Consider the following 27,387-nt stretch of genomic DNA (forward strand, 5'->3'; position numbering starts at 1 on the left):
GATATGGGGCTCAAACCCATGTGTATTTCAATCTGTGTGTCCTCAGCTGCCTGCTTCTTTCCGCTCTTTAAGGTACCTCCACTTCCATGTCACTGTGCAATAAAAGTATTGAACCACCTCCAAAAAAAGGCCCTGCTAGGCAGGGGCGTTGGAACTACATGATCCTTGAGGTCCCTTCCAACCCGGGTCATTCTTTGATTCTGTGATTCTGTGATTCTGTGATGGTATCTCTGATAAAGCTGAATTATTCACAATTGTAATGGCGAGCCTACTGCAAGCAGAAGAGCATGCAGAAAACACTGTTACATTTTTTATACCCTATTACTCGATGCTTATCTCTTTCTCCCCTGGTTCCTCATTGGCTGAGTACTACTATTGGTTGAGGTTCACAATCTTTCTGATGCTTAACTAAACATACGGATACTGAATAAACATAAATTTTTGCTAGCTAAGCATATATATTTCTAATTAGTTAACTTCTCACATTTGCTCATTCAACACTCAGTCATTGTTTCTGGACATCTGCTTGTCCTAGGATATATACAAGCTTGGAAGGAGTACAGAGGGGAGAATCTTGATGCCTGCCTGTTACATCCCAACCTACCCACAGAGCAACGCAATCCAGCCTTGTGTAGAGGCCCTGGCTTCTTTTATGTTTGTTAAGTCTGTTTTTCTTTTGCTGAGTATTTCTTATCCAAACAGAATAGTCCTACAATATGTTTTCTCCTCTGTAATACTATACCTATACTATTTGGAACATTTAAAAACTATTGCAGTTTTGCAAGCAAGAATTAATCACGTAATTCAGCAACAATATTTCTAAATTATGCTAGTAAAATAAACGGTATTTCTACTTTTTCACATCAGCTGTTTCAAAGGACAGGATATTTTCAATATCAAATGCAGAAACAACATCCCATTCCTACATCCCTATTACTAACATACTGGAGTAATAATAAACTAAACACAGACAAACCCTTCCACCCTCTTCTACCTCCTACAAAAGCGGTGTAGGGAAATGGGAGTGGGGACTGCAGTAAGTTTGTAACACTTCTCCACATTTCTGCCCATGCTCCACATGTCTCTCCCACGGAATGCCGTCCTTCCTAAACTGATTCTTCATGGTTTCCTTCAGGCTGCAGCCTTCCCAGCACAGCTCCAACACTACTCCGTACAGTGGGGCCCACCCTTCAGGCCCTGCTCCACACGGCTCCAGACGGGCGGCAGCTCCCCTAACCCTACTGCCCCACCGCGGGCTACTCTCCAGGGCTGCAGCTCCACCCAGGGCTGCACTCACGGGAGTGTCCATGAGATTTACCTCCTTCAAGCCTCATCCACTATTACCTCGTGGGGTCCTTCATGGCTGTATGGGGAGATCCACTCCGTGTGGTACCCACGAGCTGCAGGGGAACAGTCTACTCCGTTGGCCCTTCTGAGCTGCATGGAGCTCCTGCCCTCCCTCTGTGCACTGACAGTGGTGCTTGTAGGGCTGCTTCTCTCACATCTCTCACTCCTTTTTCCTAGCTGCAGTTGAGTAGCAGTTTTCCCTTAGACTGGCTCTTCCAGAGCACACAGCTCAGCTCTTGCAGAAATTGAACCCTTTGGAGCTCTGCTCTGACAAGGGCACTGTTGTCCCCTCCCCCCACCTCCCTGCAGCCCCCTGCTACCAGAATCTTACCATATAAGCTCAATATATTTGCATTCATCTAGAATGCAAAGCTGAGGTGCTGTAGTTTTTCCAAGCTACTACAGTAATTCTAACAGTAAAGTGCCTTTTTGTAACTTGAATTAAGGAGTAACATAAGATCTGCAATACAATTTAATCTCCTCACAAGATGCATGCCATATTTGTGTATATATTTACTCGTATTATCACTTGCTTTACATGAATGTGTAAAGCTGAATGAGGAGTGACTGTTAGAAGCAGATATGCTTAACAGATAGAGCTATTTTTGGTACCTTAAATATGATAGATGATTGAGATTTAATATGGTCGCTTTTCACAGACAAAAAAAAAAAAAAAAAAAAAAAAAAGAACAGATCTACTGTCACCACTTACAACTGATAGTTCATTCTCTGTATTTAGGTACTATAAAGAAACTGTCAGGACATAGTTGAGTCTGACAGGCTGAAAAAGGAAATAGTCACACCTGGGTGCTCTCAGACACTCCTGGTGCGAACAACAGCCAACTGCACCAAACCTCATTCTTGCCAATTCCAGATTAGAGAAGCGTTTGGTCACTTTGAAGCAGCAGGAATCAACACACACACACACACCCCAAAAAAAGAAATGATCTTCCTGTTCTTTCCAGAATTCAAGCAGACTCAACTACATTGTGCAGTAAAAAGTGGGTAAGAAAATTCTTTTCAGGAAACGTGGGATTGAAATAATTTTTGGCTGTCCCTCCTTGCTCTGCATAAGAACCAGAGTAAGCTTGAAGGGGAATCTATGACTAAAGACAAAATGATAAAATGTTATAATAAGTAGTGGCAGCAGTAAAAATTAAATGACAGTGTTTTTTTTGTTTTGTTTTTGTTTTTTCTTTTTGTAGAAAATGGATCATTGAGTTATGATATTGCAATTACTGCTGTTTTGTAGATGTCTTTATAGCCTTGTATTGTGATGCAGAAGCAATGCAAGCTACAAAGAGGTGTGATGTCTATTGCAGGAATTATGACACTTGCAAAAGACGGAAAAGGATGTTGCAGTGGATGCATTAAAGAAAAAGCATGGAGATTATCCTGAGGATGTGCAGATGTTGTAGCACAAACAGCCCCTCTTCATTACAGTGATCCAGGATTGTCTCCAGATAGGAGAATGAGAATGTCAGAGCAGCGTCCAGCTGGAGAAGGTGATGGGCAGCATGGCCTGCTATTTAGGCTCCCCTGAGACAGTCTGCAGGTCCAGAGGGAACACCCATCTTCATGCATGTACCCTTCACAACACCCACTTGCTGAATGCCCTGAAACCTACTCTGCAGGATCATATGGAGGGAGTTCTGACAGGATGTATCAGTTATTAGAAATAATAATGCTGATATTTAATCCAAATTAGGGGGACACACAAGGGTTATATTAAGTGCACTTTTGACCACAGAAGAAAAGGAGGTGACTACAAAGGCAAAAAGCAAGGTGGTAGAAGAAACAGATGGGAAAACTCAAAGAATTATTTGTCCACTAGGAAGATCCAGAGTGAGATCCAAATACAGGGGAAGGAAGGGTGATGCTGAAACACTATCCATCAGCTTTTGTTTGTTTGTTTGTTTGAGGTGCCAAAGCCAAAGAACATAAAACTTACTAGGTTAGACCAGGTCCACAAAACAAATCCTTCTGCATTTCATGAAAGGTTGTGTGAAGTGGCCACAAAATATGCCTCTTTAAATCTGGATGATGAGGCAATTCAGAGAAAGTTTAATACACTGTTTATTGGCCAATCAGCACAAGATACAAGGAGGAAACTGCAAAAGACTGACAAGGCTATCAATTTCACAGATGATAGAGATTGCATGTGAGGTTTATAATAATAAGGATCCAAGGGAGAAAAAGGAAAAATGAAACAAAATATAGTCCTATAGAAGAAGTCCTATACACTCAAAGCAGCAAAGGCAATCTGAAAGTTTGGACTCTCATGGGCCAGAAGGATGTGACTTTGAATATAGTTGACTACTAAGGTGTGACTTTGAATCAAAGCTGAAGCCAGCTACATCAGTGCTTATAGAAGAACAGGAATCATTACAGCATAACTGCCTAGTTAAAATTGAACAAATCTCTTCTAGCAAACCAGATTTGAAAGGTGAAACACTGAAAAATGCAGATTTAGAACACAGACAAAAGTAGCTTTACACAAAACAAAGAAAAGCTGGCTAGGCTTTACTAACTTGTGGGATGAAACAGAAGCTAAACTCTTAGCTCAGGCTACTTCTGCAAGAATAGTAAGAGGGCAGTAACTCCTGGGGAATACTGGAAAGGATTTTTCTGAATTACCAAAACACAGGCAAGTGTAATTATTTACTTTTTTTTTAGTAGATACTTTTCCAGAGTGGCTGGAGACTTTTCTCTGTTGCAGATGGGGCTAGGGAAGTAGTTAAAACCCTGTTGATAGAAGGAATTTCCAAACTTGGGTGCACTCAATGCCCTCATCCAGGTCATCAATAAAGATATTGAAGAGGACAGGCCCCAGCACCGACCCCTGAGGAACACTACTCATGACCGGTCGCCAGCTGGATTTAACTCCATTCACCACCACTCTCTGAGCCCAGCCCTTCAGCCAGCTCCTTACCCAGCCAAGACTGCACCCATCCAAGCCACGGGCTGCCAGCCTCTGCAGGAGAATACTGTGAGAGACAGTGTCAAAGTCTAGGTAGACCACATCAACAGCCTTTCCCTCATCCACCAGATGGGTCACTAGATCACAGAAGGAGATCAGGTTGGTCAACAGGACCTGCCTTTCATGAACCCATGCTGGCTGGACCTGATCCCCCGGTCATCCTGCACATGCCGCATGATCTCCCTCAAGACAATCTGCTCCATAACCTTCCCTGCCGCTGAGGTCAGGCTAACAGGCCTGTAGTTCCCCAGATCCTCCTTGTGACTTTTCTTGTAAATGGGAGTCACATTGGCAAGCCTCCAGTCTTCTGGGACCTCACCAGTCAACAAGGAGTGCTTATAGATGACAGAAAACAGCTTGGCTATCACTTCCACCAGTTTCCTCAGCACTCTCAGGTGGATCTCATCCGGCCCCACTTGTGGCAGTCCACTTGGAGTAATAAGACTCTGACCATTTCTTCCAGAATCACAGGGGGGTTAGTTTGCTCCCCAGCTGAGACTACCGGTCAGAGTGTGGAGTACCCTGAGGATAACTGGTCTGACTTCTAAAGATAGACGTAAAGAAGACATTCAGAACCTCCACCTTTTCCTTATCCTCAGTGGTCACATTCCCAGCCTCATCCAGCAAAGAGTGGATATTCTCCTTCATCCTCCTCTTACTGTTAATGTACTTATAAAATAGTTTCTTATTCCTTTTCACCCCAGTGGCCAGGTTAAATTCAAGCTGGGCTTTTGCTTTTCTGATTTCACCTCTACACATCCTAATGACTTCCTTGTATTCATTCTCAGTTGCCTGTCCCTCCTTCCACAGGCGGTAGATTCTCTTTTTCTCATGGAGCCTCAATAACAGCTCCCTATTCATCCACGCCAGTCTTCTTCCCCGCTGGCTCATTTTTGCGGCTCAGAGGGACTGCCTGCTCCTGCGCCCTTAAGACTTCCTTCTTGAAGAGCAACCAGCACTCTTGGACCCCTTTACTCCCTAAGACTGAATGCCAGGGTACTACCCCTACGAGTCTCTTAAATAATTCACAGTCCACCCTACGGAAGTCCAGGGTAGCAGTTTTACTATTCCCCCTCCAGGCTCCACCATGAATCAAGAAATCTATCATTTCATGGTCACTCTGTCCAAGACAGCTCCCAGCTGAGGTGTTATGTCATTCACTGCCCTTTGAAAAATATGGTAATCATCTTCAAGCTCTCCCTTTTGTATCTAAAAAAAATCATATGGTTAAGACTCGTAATTTCCATATACAGCTTTCTATCCTTCCTGACACATTTACATATATCCATGTTTTACAAGCTATGTAGAAGAAAAAAATAAGATGACATCTGGAATAGGAGACAGGCCTCAACTTGCACAGCATTTGAATAGAAGTGACAGTTGCAGCCTCCCAAATGCCTGGAATAGTTTTGTTTGCTCAGAGAGTCCTTGAAACAAGATCTGCTGTACCAGCTCTGTAATACTGAAGAAATTTTCTGCAACACAATCTATAAGGCTTTCCTAAGGAACCAGAGAATTAGGCCTAACCTACTCACTTCTGCAATTAGCTTCAAATAATAGTTAAAAGGACAGAAACCACAGCATTTGGCTACTAGCTGATGTATACATATTTAATAGATTTGTCTGCAGCTACATGAGTACTCTTTTAACTCTCCATATTTCTAGTTGTTAGTGGATTTAAGATCGCTTTTCATCATAATTTTAACATGCATTGAAGTTAACAAACCTGTAAACTCATCCCATACTGTGAAGAACCCCTCATTCTAAAATGGATTTGGCTTGTCTTTGTCATGCAGTTTATGTACCTCTTCTACAAGGTCACTTGGTCATGCCAGCCAAGAAGGTTTAGGAGTAAGAAGAACAGCAACTTCAATGCACCCCGTATACTTTCAGAAATTGTGAAAGTTATTCTCCCCAGTGCATTGCCCTCAGCTCAAAGGAAAGGACAGTGGTATCCACAACCACCAAAAGCCATGCTAAAAAGGATGCAGGCAGCTTAGTATCTGAAAGAGCTCAGTGACCTACAGTGATTATGACTTATAAAAAAAAACACCTGTATGTTTTCATGTTATGAGTAGACAAAGAATAAAATGTGTATTGTATAAATGCACACAGATTTTAAGCAAAGATCACAGTTTCATCATGCTAGGTTACAAGTAAATGCATATACTTTCATGACCCTCAAAAGCTAAAATCTAAGCTAGTAGGAATTAAGTGAATCCTCCCACTTCTCTCAAGCACTTTCCAGTCATATTGATGGAAGTCCTTCCTGAAATTTAGCCCCCGAGACAGAATGGAAGAAATAAATAAATAAATAAATAAATAAAATGGGAGAAGTGGGAGAAAGTATCACTATGGAAGAAGCACTCCGGAGCTTCTTCCATAGAAGAAGCACTCTTTTTTCCATAGAACTGGAAAAAAGTATGTAACCCATGTGTACAATGAAATCTGGGTACAAATGAGAAAATTGACACTCAGTATCCAGACAAACAGATGCCAAAATAGATGCCAGAGTTTAACATATCCATGCAAGTATATACTGATAAGTTAGGTAAATATAATTCAAAGGTACGATAAAAAGTATTTGTAAGACAAATTTCTCTTATGGCCTTGCCAGAGATCTACATGGGTGGCAGCACTAAGGAAACAAGTTTTATATTGCTAAGACTATATCTTCCAAGTTATAACAACTTAATATATTACATGTCTGCATATAAAATACACCCCTATTTGACCTGAGAGAAAAATGAACACATAGTAAGTGTAAGGTAAGCTTTAAGGCATATACATGACTACAGTAACAAAATTTGGATACTATTTTGGGTTCAGATTATACTAAAACTAATGGAAACACAGAGAGTTTCCTAACCTTCAGCATAGAGCAAGGTTTACAGAATTCCTCAGATAATGCTTACATCATCGCAATATTCTGACTTGTGAATCACCACTGCTTTGGTAGGAACAGTGGATTCTGACCTCCAGATATTGAATTAATGCTTTGGCCAATTCTTTTGCTGAAGACTTTTCCATTCATCTAACATCATTTCTTGAACTAATTCTTCCATTGGTTTCCCTTCAGCAACTCTATGAGTTTGTAGTTGTAAAGTAAAATCCGTTAGCTTGTAACATGCCAGGTTGGAAGAGAATATTAATCTCTAAAGTAAGGATAGTAAACAGAACACTTGGAATGCTTCTCACCAAACTACAGACCTAAATTTTACTTACAACCCATAGTAACTTGGTGTATGACTTTTATATTAACCTAACTTGTAAAATAAACCTATGGCCTGCTTGAAATTAGTTTTATGAGCAAGAACTGTCTTCCAACTATTGGACTCAGTTCTGGTATTTAACCAGTCTTATTGTAAGTTGAAACACTGCAGATTCTACAACAAATCACTCTATCTTTTGGTCTAGGATATTCTCAACTCTGTTTCACCAGTGAATCTACTTTTAACAAATACATCCTCACTTAAAAAGTATACCAACCACAGTTGTGTGGTTTAATATTCACACACTGCTTTTTTAATTTATTTTGTCAGCTTGCACAGGTGTTTATCACCTGCCTAAGACAGATTAATCCTAGTAAAGTTTCAATTTGTCACAAAGCACAGTAACGCTGATACGCTCAAGGAAAATATAAATACATCAATCAGCTTTGCCAGTTTTTGAGCTGTGAAGACAGAAGACAAGATATCTAAGACTAAAGCACCTCTTCAACATATCATTTGACTATTCTTTTTGCCAGTACCAGGAAAGTGCCATAACTGCTTTAAATAGAACCACTTGTTCCTACAGTATGCTCAACATGTACCATTTAAGTTATCAGCAGAAAAACATTTGCTCCTAAACAGAGACAGATGCAGGAAGAACAACTCTTTTAATCATAATTGTTAAAATAACCAAATACTTTAAACTACAGGAAAACCTATATTGCACAGATCAACTCCTGGATACTTCAAAATTGGTTCATCCTTCTCCCACCCAAAACTATTACACATAGCAACAGAAGCTGAAGTTCGTTAAGTATTTTCCTAACACTGACTGTTCTAGAAAAACTTTTCATTAGGTCCCTTCTCACAGGAGAAATACAGCTTTCCTTCCTTTCTTTGGATCCCAGGTTTCATATTTTTTCTAACACTGATTACCAAGATCAGATTTTTCTAATATAAAAATGCAATTGTTTAGATGCAATTTGGAAATTGACTTTCATAAAATGGCTTGGATTGGAAAAAAACTTGGGAGATCACTGAAGCTCTTAAACTCCCTGCAATGGGTAGGGCTGCCACCACCAAATCAGGCTTTAAAGGGCCCCATCCAGTCTAGCCCTGAACTCAGAAACAGGGCATCCAGAGCTTCTCTGGCTAGCCTGTTCCAGTGCGTCACTGCCCTCTGAATAAAATTATTTTTCCAAACATCTAATCTAAGTCTCCCCTCTTTGAGTTTAAATCCATCTCCCCAGCAGATCATGTAAAAAAAACCAAACCAAAACAAAAAAACCCACTCCACTCCACTTTATCATGGACAGAAGCATAATTAAGTGACAGCAAACTCTGCATTTCATCTCTGAAATTGTACAAGCATGCTGGAAGAATTTGTTGTGAATGTTCTGTATATTTAGAATTAGTCAAAGAAGAACAGATTTGTTCCCTCTTCCAATATGACTAGACCGTTATCAGTCTTTCAGTCTGAAAAATTAACACATGCATTCAAGCAGACCTTTAAGGCCAGCTCTGAGCTACTATCTGTGCTGTGAGAAATAATACATTTACCACATTCCCTAGAGCAAAAAGTCGGGAAAGGAGCAGCAGTGCATATATTCAAGAACTCTGAAGGACTGACCAAGCATTACAAGATCCTAAAGAGGATCCTCTTTAAAGAGATGGAGTAAGTGATATGAAAACAAACAAACAAATAAAAACCCACAACACTAGGAATTCCAAAGAAGTAAAACCACTATCAGGCAAAAGTGTCAGCTCCCCAAACACAGAAACAATGGCAGGATAAAAGCTCAGAAAACTCTCTCAGATCCAACCCATGCAAGATTACGGCAGATAACCCAGACAAAAAATCTTCAATCAAAAGCACCTGTCCCTTTCCAACTAGAAAATATTAGAAGGACATGCTTGAACGTTTGTTTGGAAAAGATGTCACTGCAGGTAGGATGAACCAAAGTCTGAAGTGAGTGTATTCCACGTGGGAATTTCTAAAGAAATCAGAAGAGAACAGTAAGGCACATGAAGTCCTTAATTTCAAAGCATTAGAAAGACCATCAAGAGATAACATAAGACCAATTTGCATTGTACAAGTTAACTAGGGAAGAAAAACACTGAATCAAATACTTATAAAGATTTGCAGATTTGCACATAAAAGTTTTGGCTTTATGTCACAACTAAGAAGCAAGAAAAGTCAGTAAGACTGTAAACTTGAAGACAAATTTGGAATTTCCCATTAAAAGACTAGATGTATCCAACAAAAAGGAAGATGGATTTTGTGTCAAGAAATGGAAGAAAATACCACAGAATAAATACTAACTCCACAAATACCTTTCACGGGAATTGGTTATACTATGTGCTGCACTCAGTAAAAATAAAAATTCATTTATCTGAATTACCAACTGACACAAGTTTATTAAATTGTTCAGATTGTGAAAATAAGTTCAAAGAAAGCACCTGTGAGGACAGCGTATATAGCTGCAGTGCTTATATTTCATACTTGTTAGCTGCAGAAAAAAAAAATAAAAAAATTACAACTATGTAATTTGTGATATATGCAGCACATATTGATGTTGTTCAGTCTTAAAGGAAATCTGAAGACATAATAAGAAATAACTTAAATTATGCAAGTATTTAATACACATTCTTGTCCTGTAATACTTTGCAAATAGAAGCTTAAGAATAGCAATGTAGACACAGTCCTGAAGGCAAAGACCCTGTAGGTTATACAAGCTTGTAGAAGTCTTTCCAGAGATGCACAGAAATAAGCTATTACCAAACCATAAAGCTATACAGTATCCCCATTTAAACAGATTATTCACAATTGCCAGGACCATAACTACTTTTTAAAATGGTAAATCACACCAAAAAAGAGAAGAGAAACAAAATCGAGCGGGGGTTTTTGTTTGTTTGTTTTGTGTGGGGTTTTTGTTTGTTTGTTTTTTAAATCTGTCTCAATACAAACACACAACTGCAACTATCCAGAAAAAACAACTGATACTATCTACCCTCAACAAGTACGCTGACAATACAATGTTGCAAGGAGTGGCCAACACACCAGAAGGTTGTGTTGCCATTCAGAAGAACCTGGGCAGGCTGGAAAGACAAGCAGTAAGAAATCAGATGAGGTTTAACAAAAGCAAGTGTAGAGCCTTGCACCTGGGAAGGAACTGTTAAACTATTAGTACAGGCTGGGGAACGACCTGCTAGAGAGGAGCTCTGCAGAGAAGGACAAGAAGTCGGTGGACAACAGGTTGGCCATGAGTCAGCAGTATGCCCTGGCGGAAAAAAGGCCAGTTGGTTTAATACACAGCTGCTGCAGTGTATTAAAAGGATCTTGGCCAACAGGTCAAGGGAGGTGGTCCTCTCCCCCTAGTCTGCCCTGGTCAGGCCTCACCAGATTCCAGAATCCCCAGCACAAAAATGACAGGGATCTCCTAGAGAGAGTCTAGCAGAGGGCCACAAAGATGATAAAAAGAGCACATGTCATATGACAAAAGGCTGAGTAACCTGGGATCTGTTCAGCCTTGAGAAAAGAAGACTGAGAGGAGACCCAATCAATGTCTATAAGTATCTTAAGTATGTTAAGTATGGGGGACAAGGGACACGGCCAGCCTCTTTTCAGTGCTCTGTGGGGACAGGATAAGGGGAAACGTCCATAAACCAGAGCATAGGAAATTCTGCACCAATATGAAAAACTTCTTCATGGTGAAGGTGATGGAGCACTGGCACAGGCTGCCCAGGGAGGTTGTAGAGTCTCCCTCTCTGGAGATATTCAAGACCTGCCTGTACAGCCTGGACTAGGGAGCCTGATTTGACAGGGGGGTTGGACTCGTTCTCTGGAGGTCCTTTCCAATCCCTACAATTCTGTGGTTCTGTTACTCCTGTATTTATAAGTTAAAATGTGAAAAACCCCGGCAGTAGCTTGGACACACATCCCTGTCCCCTCAGGGCTGAGTCTGCAGGGAGAGCAGAACATAAACTGGTTAAAATCTTGTATATGCTACCTGCCAGATGACAGCAATTCCATAAGGCAGAGGCAAATTAAACAGATAAATCCTTTAGGTAAATTTTGAAGCATATCACACCTGAGAACCATTATTTAAAAGCAAAAGCCATTGGGATATTTGAAAAATAACAGATTTTCCACATTAAGGAATCCCTTAAGTAATACAACCTTCCCAAATTACATATACACTATTCACACCTTATCTTAAAAGATGTGAAGTCACCAAAATGACATTCCTCTCAAAGGTGCTCACAATGAGGTACAGGTTTAGGTTGGATATCAGGAAAAACTTATTTGCAGAAAGGGTTGTTAAGCACTACAAGAGGCTTCCCAGGGAGGTAGTTGAGTCACCATCCCTGAATGTGTTCAAAATCCTTGGATGCGGTGCTCAGGAACATGATTTAGCAGAGGGTTGTTAGAGTTAGGGTACTATGGTTAGGCTGTGGTTGAACTTGATGATCTGTAAAGTCTTTTCCAACCTGAGAAATTTTATGATTCTGTGATATGTAACTTGCATTCTGCATACAGATATGTGAGTTTCCAGAATGGTATTTACTGCACTGAAAAGATTACACTAGGCAGTTTTGTTCTTGTACTTTACTTGCTTTCTTGCATCTTAAAGAATTCACCACTTACCCAATCTAAACTATTAAAAATATGGTAAGCAGTAAAAGCTCCCATCTTTTTGACTCCCTACTGATTACCAAGATTTCAGTAAAATGAAGAAGACAAATGGCAGATTCTGTCAGATGCCTCTGCCAAGATATAAACTTAAAGTCTTATGTTTTACAAGGAACTGATGTCAAGACATATCTACAAAGATCTTGAATTGCTGGGCATATTTACTGCTGCAGTGATGGATAAACTGGTACAAGCCTGAAAAAAAGGAAAGACACCAGTAACTGACAAAAACTTCTTAAGAACTGCTCTCACATTTAACTAAACAAATCTGTCACAATTGCATTGTATTTATTTATTTTACCCATCTGACTTAACTCCACTTAGACAAACCTTTCTGTCACCATTCAGCTTCTTACAGATTTTCTCATGTATAAAAACGTATCTGTTTATTCTAGTTTTAAACAAGAAGGAAAATTATACCAACTCAGCTTCTTACAGGTTTATATAAGATGAACGTATAAAATAGTATTTGCAGTTTACTCAGTACTATAATTCAAGTTAAGAAATGAACCAACATAATTAAAAACAAGTTGCAACATTAGACAAAAAACAGGCTTCATAGCAACAGTAATGGGCAGTGAAATTTTGTCACCTTCTGCTGTTTAAGAGATACAATACACTTTTTGTTCATTCTTTGAATTCTCTTCCTTGGACAAGGCAGTCCAGTTACTTTCAGCTAAAGCATTTATTTTATCTAAAACTAATCTTCTCCGGAGACTGAAAAGACTTAAAGTTAGAAAACAAACTCTAAGTCCTCTCTCCATTTCCCTACTTCTAAGGTTCACCAAAACACCAGATCCTTCAAGTTTTTCAGGTTCTATAAAGGTCCTCTGTACATAACTAGTGACTGATAAAAAACTAACTTAATTTTTATCTTAGTGTGCTTTAATTATGTTTGTGAGATTGCACAAATACCCTGAACACCTTTTTTTAGAAAAAAAACAACAACTTCTAAAATACCTTAGTACTTAATAAAGAAGGGTAATTTTTAGCCATTTCCCAAGTCAAAAGGGTAATTCGATGCACAGCCCCTCATTAAATCATCACCAAGTGTTAGGAATCAGTGGGTCATTCAAAACCACAGCTGCATAATCAAGCTTTTCTAATACTTAAGAACTCATTTTCTTGAGACATAAGTACAGATAAAGTTTCTTTTTTAAAAGAAGTTCAGACTTCAAGTACGTTTCCTAGTACAAGTCAAGTACAATATCCTTAACAGTAAACTGTTTCCCTTGCATTTAGAAAAAAAGTATTTTAGCCAGCTTGTTTAGAGGTTTTTCTTCAGACATCCCTGGAGACTTGGCTGTTTTTGCAGTTGCTTCCATAGGAGAAGTCAGCTCCATCTCAGTAAAGCATTAAACAGAAAACATATGGTCTTTGTAAGTCATATTAGGAAAAACCCTGCAGACCAAAACATTAATTTTTTGGCAAGATTCCTTGGCAGGGGGAAAAAACAAAAGAAACAAAACTGAAATCATATGGAAAAAGTTCAGCTAAGTGACTATATGGACTAACAAAATAAGAAATAGAAAAAAACAAATTTCACGTACTATTTTTCAAAGAAGATGCATGAAGACAATAACCCAATTATGACAACACTTGGACTAGATGATCTTGTAGGTCTTTTCCAACCTTGTTATTCTATGTGATCCTATGATGAATACCAGTACGTGACAACAATATATAACTTTCACCTAGTTCTACAGAAAATGCACACATACAAAGATCTGGCTGGCAAGCATGAAGTGTGCAACACAATCTGTAAAAGTAAACTAAAGAACAATCCACTCAGGGAATAAGATAAAATTGTGATAGATGAAGCTTCTTGTTATGTAATAAAGATAGTCATATATATTAAAAAAAAAATAAAAAAATTAACTGGTTTTCTTTAAGCTACAAACCACTTTAAATGGTACATTCTCCCTCCTCAAGGCTTGGATTAGCTCAGTTCTCACAGAATAAGGTATATTTTCATCCCCAAAACTAAGATGTAATATGTGGATAAAGGGCAATTTCTGAAATTTGTAAACTTCTTATTAAAGTATGCTAATTTGGAAAGCTTGAAGTTATAAAGAATGCAGAATGGCATACACTGTCTGCTATATGAACATCCCATCTATACCACCAATTACACAAGTATTGGTTCTAAGCTGGAATCTTAGTGTGGAAAACCAAAAATACTACTCATTTATGACCACTTATTTTTATTTGATCTGAATAAGCAATTAGAATATAAGAGTGTATTTTAATTTTGAGTGTTTCATTAGCTATCAGAAGCATTTAGAATAACTTTGCAAGAACACAAAGACCACTTTCCCTATGTATTTAGTATTAACATCCATTTCATATACACATTCAGAGAACTTGAAACAACAAAGAGGTAACAGCCATTCAAAAGAGACTGGTGGTTCTATTATACTCCCAGTTCCTCTTAAAAGTACTAGCATTGACTGTTGTAGATAAAGCAGACAGATAATTACTTCAGCAGTTAATTCTATTTGATTCTAATAAATGGCCATAAATACTGCAAAAGATTACTTGTGATACAAACTGTACAAAAATACTTCAACTGGTCTGACAGATCCATGGATTTAATTGAGGACATGGATTAAAACTAAATGGCTGAAGCAACCACACCTATGATAAACAGTGTAATCCCTGAATCAATTACTGGCACAATTTTCAGTTCAGCTTACAACAGCAAATAAAATTAGAATCGAACAGCCATGATAGCATAAACTATCTGATTTCAATTCTCTGCTACACATATGTCCCAATTCAAACTTCCAGTTAAGATTCCAAAGGTAGGGAAGAGTAAAACAAAAAGTAACCTTGTGTAGTGTTGCCACAATGGCTTTCACTTACAAGTTACTGGGCTTTGAACGCTCATCAATAACTTGTTAGTACACTCCAGTTTTATATACTTGCTAGAGTATATATGCATTGGTATGCAACTTTCCTTCAAAACCACAGTACAGTTATGTGGATCTTCTACTTGAAATCTCACAAAATTTGCAATGAAAAAACTGAACACTGATCTTTTCTAGGTCAAGTTTAGCTTCTCTTTAAGGTGATTCTCTTGTTTCCTACAGTTAGATTTATATTAAGCTGAAGAAGATATTCACTTTCCTCACTTCATCTGTAGCTCCATGGGAGGCTATTGCACCTGTCCAGTCTACCAGCTCAGTTGCCTAGCTCTTTATCAATATATTAGACTATGAAAATGTAATGAATTGTTTCAAACCCAGCTTTTTCTTCCAGGAAAGACACCTAATCTATTATTTGGGAAAGACGTCTGTAATCAGGACAGTCACCAGACAATAGATCTAGACATCAATAAGGAAAAAAAAAGCTCAGTTTTTATGAGTTGTTGATTAAGTAGTATAGTCAACATACTGAAGCGTATTTTCACTTTTGCCACCACAGTGCATTACTATCAGTACAGTGTTGCTTATAAAGCAGCATTTAGGTAAGAAGACTCTCTAAAAATGTTCTTAATGAGCAGGTTTCACAGAAATCTGAGTTGGGAAATTGCATACTACGTTCTTTTAAGAATACCCCTTTTCAGCTCCCTGCCACTATATATATATATGTATATGTGTATATATATATATATATATGTTTTTAACAGAATTTCAAAACAACTTGGCCAAATCAAGCTGCCTCTGCAGTTGTGTCTATCTTCCTTTCAATATTTCTCCTCTTGTGCCATTTGTCCTAATAAATAAATAAATAAATAAATTTTTGCTTCAGAAGAGACAGTTATCTCGTCATGAAGGCTCTTCACAGGCACCTGATTACAGTGTTCTAACCACCTTATTTTTAACAAAAATAAATAAAACCCCTTTATTCATTTATTAGTAGCAGATCTTGTTGTTTTTTGTTCAAACACCATGAAATGCCCAGTTTGCAACTAGGTTCAGTCACTAAAGGCTACAGCAGAAACAGCTCTAGCCCCTGTTCAAGAAGCTATGCAGCTGAGGGCAGCAGCCAGCATGCCAAGATTACAAAAACTTTATACTGAGGCCTAACGCTCAGCTGACAATACTGCATCATTGTGTTCTATGAATTCTTATAAGCCTGAGACCTACTCCTCTCACTAAAACAGACAATAGTCAAATCTACTGAGAAAACTGTACTAATGCTTCATTTCTACAGATGCAGTCTGGGATGAAGCACTGAACCAACAATTGCTATCTTTGGCCTGAGTAGTACTCACTAGAACTGAAAAAGGCAAAGCAAGTGTTGTTATGATTCAGTTAGGATAAATATTACAGCAACCAGTGTAGGCTGAAAGATTCATGCACCTTACTAGAATGTATTTGAAGACAAAGAAAATTAGTGACAAAACACTTTCTGCCTTACACACTATACTCAGAAGTTCTTTGAATCAAAGACAGCAAGTTAAAACACTTTAACTTTCTCCATCTCTCACCTGTAGTTCTATATACATTGTATCCTCACACGGCTCCTCTCAAAACCGCAGTTTTGGTCTTCTCGATACAAAAATTATTCTGTAAATTTGGCCATACATGTTACTCTTGTGTGCTTTTTCCAGTTTTACTATCCCTGAGGTGACCAAAAGCGTTGACTCTTTACTTAGGAAAGGTACAGCAATTTTTCTATATTTCCTGTGTGGGAATCAAATGTTGTTTCTGCATTTAGAACAAGATAAGAATGATCTCAGTATCTAAGTGAAGCAATTTGTAGTTATTAAAAATTAGGTAAAAGTCATAAGTACAAAGACTGCAGATCCTGTTTGCCCAGGCTCCTGAAATAAAACTACTGATTTTTGGTGCTGGACAAACAAGACCTGAGTAATAAAGGATCCAAAGAGGAGAAGTTAAAATAACTAACAATATACCTGTATAACTAACACAATGTATGTTTAGATATATATATGTAATATTTTCTTGTCCACATTATAAAAACACACAAGTCATGAAATACCTAAAGATGTGCCTGAAGAGATCAGGAAGAACTGGAACCATTGCCCCTTTCCTGGACCTCTTTGTTTAACAAAATGTTCCTCAGACAGAATGGAAGAAGCATACCAATACGATAAGAGTACCGAGACACCTTGGAAACAAACAGCAGGACGGCGAATGACTGGCACAAGTCAACACATGAATTAACACAGAGTGTAATTAACAAATGCAAACCTCGGGTAAAATTGTAACCTCAATTGTACAATAATTGTAATACTCAACCAAAAGGGGAAACAGAGGAGGGGAAATGCATGGGAGACAAGGTACTTCTTAGGTAAACATCTGTTTAACCTTTGTTTACTTATCAAGTGTACATCAAATAATTGCTGCTGGAGTAGTATAAGACTAACTTAAGGAACAGAGGTGGTAATGCTAACAACAACTTGATGGAACAATAATAATTCTTATGCCATTAATATGCATTTCCCTAATGTATTAAAACTCACATCATGGTTCAGGTTGGAAGGGATCTCAAAGCCCATCCAGCTCTACCTCCCCCACAGTGGGTAGGGTTGCCACTCGCCATCAGGCTGCCATCTGGCCCCATCCAACCTGGCCTTGAATGCTTCCAGGAAAGGGACATCCACAGCTTCTCTGGGCAGCCTGTGCCAGTGCCTCACTGCCCTCTGAGAAAAAAATTTCCTCTTAATATCTAACGTAGGTCTCCCCTCTTTTAGTTTAAAGCCCCTTTGTCCTGTCAATACACTCCCTGATAAAGAATTTAATTAACGTTCTGATAACCCACTCCTAAGGTGCAGGGAGGCTGCTGTTATTATAAGAACAAAATAATAACTTAAGACTAGTTAACATGCTAAGTTTCATTGTCTGCTGCAAAATGGGAAATGAGAATTTATAAGAATAAAGCCATAGTCTTTAGTGCAGAGGCTCTTGGTACCAGGAAGCCACCAGCTAGCTCTCAGATGCCCCAGAAACTACCTTGCATCAAGCAGCCAGGCAGTAACAATCACCCCACAGAGCTGCCTGCATAAGAAGATGGCCCGTGAGGCTCTGAGCAGCAGACTGCACCACCAGGCACTGGATGGAACACAGGAGCAGGTTGGGCTCGGCACTACCGCACTTCCTCCCCGTTCCCCTGATCAGCTGAACTCACAAGCGCTAAGAGAGCAAACTTGGATGTGTCAAAAGCTGGAGAGAAATGGACAAAGTAAGAAACTGTACTAAGAGATACGCTGAGGCAGCCAGAGAGCTGCAGCGTTAGAATGGAGGCACCAGAACCGGGGCAGCCAGCTGCCTCCCTCTCCTCCCTCGCGTTCTTTCTGAAGTTCCTGCTTCGGGACCTACCGCCCGATGCACAGAGGTTCGGACCCACATCGGAGCAGTGCAATCGCTCTCTTGGATCCCGCTGCCCGCATCACCCAGCCCGGATCGCATCCTGCCCGCCGCCACCAGCCGAGGCGGCGCCGCTCGAACCCGTCCCCACGCCGCTGAGACGCCGCCACTCTGCCGCGTCGCAGCGTCCCGCACCGGGCTGCGGCGGTGGCGCCGGAGCACCGAGCTGTTTGCGCCGCTTCAGGGGCTCCCTCCTCGTGGCACACCCTCTGCCACTGGGGCCGCCCCGGCGGGTCACCACTTTGTTGAGGTTTCTGCGTTGCTGCTGGCAGCGGTCGGCCTCGCGGAGGTTGTCGAAGGGGTCCGATTCGTCCTCCAGCATCTGGTAGAAGCGGTTGGCAACAGTGCAACTGAAGCACTCCTCCATAAAATGGCACCGCATCCCATGGACCACATCACAGCCACGGCTGCTGCCGCAAACACCGCGCGGCTCAGCAACGCTATCACAGCCGCAGCATTACGGCACACCCCTACCCACCTCCGTTTTAAGCCTCGCCAGCCAATCACACCCCAAACTACCGGCTGTCTGCAGCCACAGCCTATCGGCACTGCCGACCCCGCCCACCGCCAATCCTAGACAATGATAAGGGTGATCAACCAATCCCTGCGCGGCCTTGCCCCATCCTGTTAGCTGCTGCAGCCAATTAGAATGCAGCGACCTGCAGAGCCAATAATTGCCCGCTGACCAGCTGGCGGGAGGGGTGAATCATAGAATGATCGATCCCAGTTCTCTCAGCTGTTCCCCATAAGACGTGCTCCAGATCCTTCACTGCTTTGCTGCCCTTCTCTGGACAAGCTCCAGCTCCTCAATGTCTTTCTTTTTGTGAGTGGCCCAAAACGCAGCACTCAAGGTGTGGCCTCACCAGAGCTGAATACAGAGCAACAATCACCTCCCTGCTCCTGCTGGCAATACTATTTCTGAAACAGGACAGAATGCCATTAGCCACCTTGGCTACCTGGATATAATGCTGGTTGTTGAGCCAGCTATCAGCTGATGGTCTGGAATCCTTTACTTCCACACAGCTTTCCAGCCATCCTGCCCCAAGCCTGTAGCATTGCATGAAGTTGTTGTGACATAAGCACAGAATCCAGTGCTGAGTCCTGTTGAACCTTGTACAATTGGCCTCAACCCATTGATTCAAATTGCCCAGCCCCCTCTGTAGGGCCTTCCTACCCCCAAGCAGATGAATGTTTCTTCTCAACTTGATGTCACCTGAAAATTTACTGGGGGTGCATTTGATCCCCTCAGCCAGGTCACCAATAAAGATATTGAACAGGATGGGCATCAATATTGACCCCTTGGGAGTACCACTCATGACCAGCCACCAGCTGGACATACATCCATTCACCATCACTCTCTGGACTCAGCCTTCTACCCAGAAAAGTATCTACCTGTCCAAGCCATAAGCTGCCAGCCTTGCTAGGAGGATTTTGTGAAAGACAGTGTTAAAGGCTTTACTGAAGTCTACATCACCATCTTTACTTCATCCATCAGGTGACAGATCAGCCAGTCACAGAAGAAGATCTTGCTGGTCAAGCAGGACCTGCCTTTCAGGAACCCACACTAGGTTTCATTTTTAGCACTAAAAATTTTGACTGTTACATGAAATAGAAAAATAAACTTTTATAAAATAAAGTAATCACAAATGAGGTTGCAACATTGATCCAAGTTATCAAATAATAACAAAAAAACCTGTTCATGTTGGTTTTTTCCCTGATCCCTTAAAAACAACATTAACACTTCTGAATGGACAAAGGTGGAACAAGAAGAGGGCACAAGAAAAGGTGGCTCCCCTGGTTGTCCCACACATGCCATGTCATTGCACTCAAAATGATCTGTTTCAGAGCTTTCCCTAGCAGCAAGGTCAGGCTGACAGGCCTGTAGGTCTCTAGATCCTCCTTATTACCCTTCTTGTAGATAAGAGTCAAACTGGCAAACCTCCCATCATCTGGGACTTCTCCAGTTCACCAGAATTACTGATAGGAAGTGGACTGGCAGTCATCCCCAACAGTTCCATCAGCACCCTTGGAACTTATCTGGCTCAAGGACTTGTGGCAGTCTGGATGGAGTAGGTTACTTAGCTGTCTCCACACAGAATTTTGGGGAGTTTATTCTGCTACCCATTCCAACCTTCCAGGTCAGGAGGCTGAAATGCAGGCACAGCACTACACAGAGCAGCCTGAGCAGCTGAAAGACATAACTAATTGCTTTATGAAAGTATTTTGTGATTTGAGGATGTTCCAGAGGAATGGGGTGCTCCCCAGCAGCAGGCAAATGATGGACCAGAAATGCTGTAGAGGCTCTAACTTCCTTCTTTCTACTTGGAACTGCAGTGGTAATACAGTTCTTGCACCTCAACAAATGTGTGCAGTAATACCGGGCAGCTCACAGATGTAGCATTGCAGGGAGATATACAGCTTTGACAGTGGTAAGGCACTGGTACAGGCTGCCTGGAGAGAGTGTGGTGAATACCCCATACCTGGAGGCATTCAAAGCTAGGTTGGATGTGGCACTGAGCAGCCTGATCTAGTGAACTGTAAACCACTCTTAGTAAGGGGTTGTAACTGGATAATCTTTAAGTTGGTCTCCTCCAACTGTGAGATTTGTTCCATTCAGCAGAAATACTGAGTGGAGATCCTCTGCTTCCACTTACAACCCAGCCACATAAGACTACGTCATGGTTTTATGATTTTTGGTTATTGGTATTCCACCTCATAACATAATGTAGTGCACTAAAAGTTGAAAAGTTAATGTTCCAGGTCTGGGTACCTGTCCCAGAAGAGAAGAACTACTACATTCCCCAGAGGAAAGCTTGTTGTTCTGCTGTTATTTCTGCTCAGGGAGAACAGAATAGGTCTTGGTATGTTACCTGACAGCCCTTCCAGTCATCTGGCTCTTCTCTGTTGTGGGTGCTGTCTCATCACAGAATTAGAGTAAGGTTTTCAGCTTTCAGACACTATATTTGATTTATTAGCTTGAATTCTAATTATATTATATTGTATTATAGTGTGTTATCTTGCATTCCAACATATTATTTAGTAAATTACTTTGTTTCTCCTCAGATCATTGCCACTGTTTTGTTTTAGGCCCATCTCTCTATCCTTTTCTCCTATCCCTTTCCAGGGCATGGATCTGCAGGTCCCTCTGCCCCACTAGTCACAGAACATGGCAAAATCAGCCCATAAACAGTTTACAGACTACATGCAAATAGTCCCATTAACTGCAGCAGAAATATCGGTCATTGCCGGATTTGGCTGGGTGCTACAAGTGCCCTTAGCACCTCTGATGCCCATGACCGATACCAGCAGCTCCTGGAGGCCCCAGTGCATGTCCACACCAGGCACAGATCCAACATCCCTGCACTGCCTTATCAGCTACAGCAACCCAATGAGTGCTATCAGCATGGCTTTCAGGGCTCCATAGCCAGCAAAGGGACAGACAGTGATTTCTGTGAAGATGCTCTGTTCCAGCAGTCATGGATTGCTTTCTCTATTTTGAGAATGCATGTTGATAACTTTTTTGTACACACCATCTGTTCTCAACTTCATCTTATCCTTAGCACAGGTCCTCAAAACCAAGAAAGCCCCTGCTGATAATTCAGAGCTGTCAGCCACCTTCTCCTGTCTCTAAGAGAGGCCTAGTGTACCTCATGAAACAAAACAGGTCCTGCCTTAGCCCAGGGCCTGAAGACTTTGTGCCTCATCCGTAGCTTTCATCTGGCTCAGTTTATGCAATGCATGTCATCCTAACTGCACTACTGGCTGCAGAAAAAAAACTTAGATTATTAGACTGTGCTCATTATATCTTCTTCCTCATTCCAGACATCATAAATAGGTTTGCATCAATAGTAATAACAGCAAGTAAGGAAGGACTGCTTAAAAGAGCTGTATAAAATTCTAGTAGTTGGATCTGATCTCCCAGGCTCCAACATAATGTAAAAGAAAGCAGGAAATTCTTGTAACTCAGCAAAGAGAATATGTGTTATCATCACAGAGCTCAGCTTAACTGAGAAAAGCAGCTAGTCACAACAGAACTAACAGCAACAAAATTCTAAAGTATTTTCATGAATATGATATGGGAATAGAATACCATGTAATAAGTGTTTACCTAGACAAAGTTATGAAACGTAGTTTTGTTTCCACAAAGTTTCTGAAGAAACAGCAAGAAGTACAACTCCTCATAGAAATGCTACAGTGACAGCTAAAAATTTTACTAGTTAGGAATCAACAAGTAAAGGATATATTTTCTAAAGTAAATGTAAACCTGTAAAAAAAAAATGTTCTTCTTTCTCTATTCTCTGAATAATGAATCAAAATAAAATTTATGTACTGCAGATTTCCAACACTGATTGAAATTTATTAAAAGTTTGGTATAGGATAGTAAAGAGAACCTGTTATATCTATTTGTGAGTTTTCACTACACAGTCAGTGTGAGAATGTGAAGTTACACTAAAAAACAGCAAAAAAAAAAACAACAGCCCCCCCCCCCAAAAAAAACGGACTAAGAATACTTAAGTGTAACATCCGATGTGAAACCAAGCCTTCTGTCTGAATATTTGGAAGGTACACTGAATACACAATGGCAAGAGGAGTTCTATGATGACAGTGTTGCACTTGATGTCTTCATCTCATATTTGCAGTTCAGCACACCAGTGCCTTACCTTCTGACAGGTCACTCAGTCGTGATAACCGCTGTGTGTCAAAGTTGCTTCTCTATCCTGATTCTCACTGTAAGTTGCTTTTCATGCGTGCAGAACAGCAGGTTCATAAGAATGTACAGACATTGAATACATAATTTTGTTACTGACAGTCATAACAAAGAAAACTCTTCAAATCAAACGATGGTTTAGAAAGCTGACAGTTTTTTTGCAACACTGGGCATGTGGGGATCTCTCCACCCAGCATGCACGCCCCAGAGCTAACTCATCCTTATTATATGTACTTAAACTACAAATTTGCACACAGTTTCAGTGAACTTCCTACCTATTCTCAGGATTGTCATGCATACTAAATCTAACACTGCACTTGCTTCTGCCAATAGAGGGATTGTTGCAAGGGGTCTTTGTTAGCCCATATATGATCCTGATGTTGGGGTATGCAAATTGTTCGCTTAGGTGGCTCTTTCCACCTTCCTGCAATGTTTACACAAAGGGCTTTGTACTGGGAGCAAGACTTGTTTTGCCTTTGAATACTAACTAAATTTTGTATGTCTTTGGCTTCTATTTTCACCAGATGACCTTTTGATTAATTTACTTTTTTAAAGGGCACAAGTGCCTAATTACAGGAGATATGTATGAAGAACAGAGGACAATGTTCCTCTGTCCTTTGCAGCTAAGCCAGTCCTAAGAAAGGACTCCTTGTCCTTTCTTTACCTTTTATACAGCCACTCTCTCCTGACAGACTCTGGTTTTCCAATGTGTAAATGCCCCCTGCCTTAAACAGAAACATCCCAAAGGGATCACACAGCTCAAGGGGGTAGAGGGCCTGGTAGAGACTGTGATGCTGGGTCACTTTTTGGATCTAGTTATTACATGCATTTTCCAGCAATGTGATTCTATGGAACTCAGTTAATTACATAAAGTTTTAAACTGAGCTTAACAAAGCTACATTAGTGGAGAGGGACCTGCTTATTTTAACCATCATTCTTCTACCACCTTCAAAAGATAAGTCTTGTTTCATTTTCCGCCCTCTAGAACATTCGGTAACTGGCTTCAAATAAGCTACTAGCACACACACAGAAAATATTGTCTTAAAAGGACAGCTGACTTGATATAAAAGCAGTACTTGGAAAATGTAATAATGAACAGGTGAATAAGAGGTACTATGACTACAGTTATTATGTGAGTCTATTTTACAGCATGTGACAAGGTTGCTTGAAGGTGTAACCATCCTTTGGCATATTGGCACTTTTTTTTCTACCTAAAGACCAGAACTCTCCAAATTTTTCTGTTTAGAATTTTAGAGCATCCCTAGAAATGTCTGAAGTATTCTTCAGAGAGGCAGTGTGAGAACCACAGCATTTACCAGGCCAGGAGAATTAGATGTAATTTTAAGTTCTGAGAGAGTTCAGCATCTTTAGACTCCCAAATCACGATACTCTTCTTGAATCTAACTAGATGGATAGATACAGAGGAGTTGACAGGTTACAGCCTGAACCAGTACACAAGCACCTGAGCACCTGCTGCAGCTGAGGGAGCCTAGAACCACCCTTCCTCACACCCCAATCCAACAGTGCTTCCAGGAGCACATATGCAGTCTGAGTCTACCTGGGTTTCCCATGCCCCTCCTCTTCCTTCTGGAGCCAGAGTCCGAACCAGAGAAGGCTGCACTTCAGCTCACCCTTTTTTCCCCCAAACTGTTGCTGAGAGAAATTAATTCACCCCTCCTTTGATATCTTGTCCTATGGTTCCTGTATCTCAAATAAAGCTTGTGTCATCACTGTTGTTTGCTTTACAATAGAACACAGATCTTCTCCATTGTTCCAAATGCTTACTGCCTATCCTTTCACTGTTTTTGTTCACCGTTGTAATAAAAGGTGTACTTTGTATCAGTGTTCAATAAGATTTGATCTGATGATAAGCACGTATTATGTTTTGAGAAAACATTTTATTGTTCCTACATTGTAGCAATTGGACAGATCAATACAATAGAAGAGATATTACAACAAAGACGCAATGATGAAAGGACTGGAACAATAGAGAGGTTCTATAAAGGAAGGGAAGAAGGTTGCTCACCAGTATGAGAAGATTCTAGGTTTGCAGGGGAAAGCTTCTCCAACGAGGAATCTTCAGAAGGATATCTGTCCCCAGTGGCAATTAGCCTTTAAATGATGCCTTAGAGAGATGCAGCCAGGCTCCACCCCTTCTGGTCACACAGCTGATTTGCCTTTACCTGTGCTCCCAGGGCTGACTCTGTCCATTCCCCAGGTGATCAATCATGACTCAACAGTTACTATAAATACATTAACTATAATATTAGAGCTTTTACAAATTAAGTTAATAGCTTATGATCAAAATGGTACCAAGAGAAAATACATTTAATCTGTTAAGATGTTATAGCTCAGATGACTATTTTAGAATTGCTTTTATATAATGTGGCCTAGTTACATGTTTATATAATGCAGCCATTATCTTTATATGTATGATTGTATGTACGGAAAAGTAGAATGCTTAAATCCCTTGAGGCTATGCACATTCTATGCACATTTCTTTCTCTAGCAGTTGGGAGATATTTAGTGACATACTTCTATCTGTACCACACAATATGTACAGTTTTTTATGCTGTGCCACAGTATTCATTCTGTCAGTCACAGGAGTTTCTCATGAGGTACATGTACTACTTGAAGCATTACTTACATGTGTTTGGAAAACTATGAGGAGTATTCAGTTTGCATTTGGGATGCAACTACTCTTATAAAAACTCATTATTTTCCCCACATAAACATTGTTATCTTACAAGAATCCTCTTTAGGTTGTCTTCAAAGCTTTAAGTAGATCCAAACATGTGGAAACCTGTTCAGTCATTTTAGAAATGAAAGTTACATACTGCTGTGTTTTCTTTCCACTCCAGCTTCATGGCTACTCTGTTTATCTGACACTAATCTCAAAATTTAGCCAGTGATGTAAGTAATATTAGTTACTGATTTCATAATCTGCAACTGGTACAACTTAGAGTGATAGCACAGTAACCAGCACATTATCTTCATCTTAGTGGTTAGCTTCATACCAAAAGGCTGCCACCAAATCCTACGTAAAGCGTGTCCTGAATTTTAGCACTAGTTAAGAACACAGGAAAACAGCATAAAATAAATGGTACTTCTGTATCTGATGAAAACAAGACCTTTTCCCATTCCAAATAATCAGATTTGTAAAGGACTGAGTACATGAAATATAGTGGCTTTCAGATTTCACAACTTCCACACTATATGACATGCTTTTACCAGATAAGGCAAAATGTATACATATAACTACTTTTCAGGTTATTCCTCCTCATCATCACATCTTTCACTGTTCAGACACACTGTCATTACTCACATGGATACAAATCTTCTCTTGCTGTGCCAGGAGCAGCCTGGCAGCTGCAGTCTGGGCGCTGCTATCTGTGTATGGTTGCAAAGTTGTCATAGGTCTTGGGATACTGGGTATAAATGTACCTAAAACAGCTGTATCAAACTAGAAACAAGACAGACCCACAAACACTAACGTGCTAACATGAGTAACCTGCTGAAACTCTGAGCACAAAATACATCAAAAAAAAAGTAACACCCACGGCTCAGGGACCTCCTGGCACCCCTCAAAGGCCAGCACCCACCCCAACCGCCATAACGGTCGCCTTTCACAAAGCGCTACTCTGCCCGCCCGGCCCCGCTGCTACCACCCGCTGCGCGCGCTTCTACCCCGTCCCGCGCGACGCGGCCCCTTTAAACGGCACGCACGCTGCGGCCCGTGAAGCTCAACAACAACAGCGCGCGCCAAACTGAAGAGGGCGATTGGCCACGCCTTCTACTTTGGTCTCACCCACTCTCTCACTGCGGGCCAATCAGCGAGGGAGACAAGCGCGGCGCAGCGCGGCAGACTAGCGGCCCGCGAGCCCACTCAGTTTCGAATTGTGGCGGTGGGCCGGGCGCCGGACCAATGGGGCTGCAGAGCAGAGGCCGAGTCCCGCCTGGGCCACGCCTTCAGGGGGCGGGTCCTCCGGCTTCTCGCAGTACGATTGGCTAATGCGAGCCGCTGCTCGGTGACGCCAGAAAAGGGCTCAGTGATTGGCTACGCCCAGGCGCGAAATGTAACGCGGGAAAATCCCGGGCTGTGCGGGTGC

The 27,387-nt window shown here is 40.9% G+C and overlaps 1 protein-coding gene across 1 annotated transcript; it reads right to left on the reverse strand.

Moving 5' to 3' along the window:
• Nucleotides 1–5,307: 5,307 nt before the first annotated feature.
• Nucleotides 5,308–19,075, reverse strand: HABP4 (hyaluronan binding protein 4). The gene is given in 4 exon segments (XM_085530064.1): nucleotides 5,308–5,536; nucleotides 7,243–7,411; nucleotides 13,496–13,588; nucleotides 18,597–19,075. Coding segments are annotated over 4 exon segments (723 nt in total). The 5' UTR covers nucleotides 18,953–19,075; the 3' UTR covers nucleotides 5,308–5,431.
• Nucleotides 19,076–27,387: the final 8,312 nt, after the last annotated feature.

Source organism: Coturnix japonica, chromosome Z (genome assembly GCF_054131305.1).
Source record: "Coturnix japonica strain WE chromosome Z, WE-NBRP24, whole genome shotgun sequence".
Taxonomy (NCBI): Eukaryota; Metazoa; Chordata; class Aves; order Galliformes; family Phasianidae; genus Coturnix; species Coturnix japonica.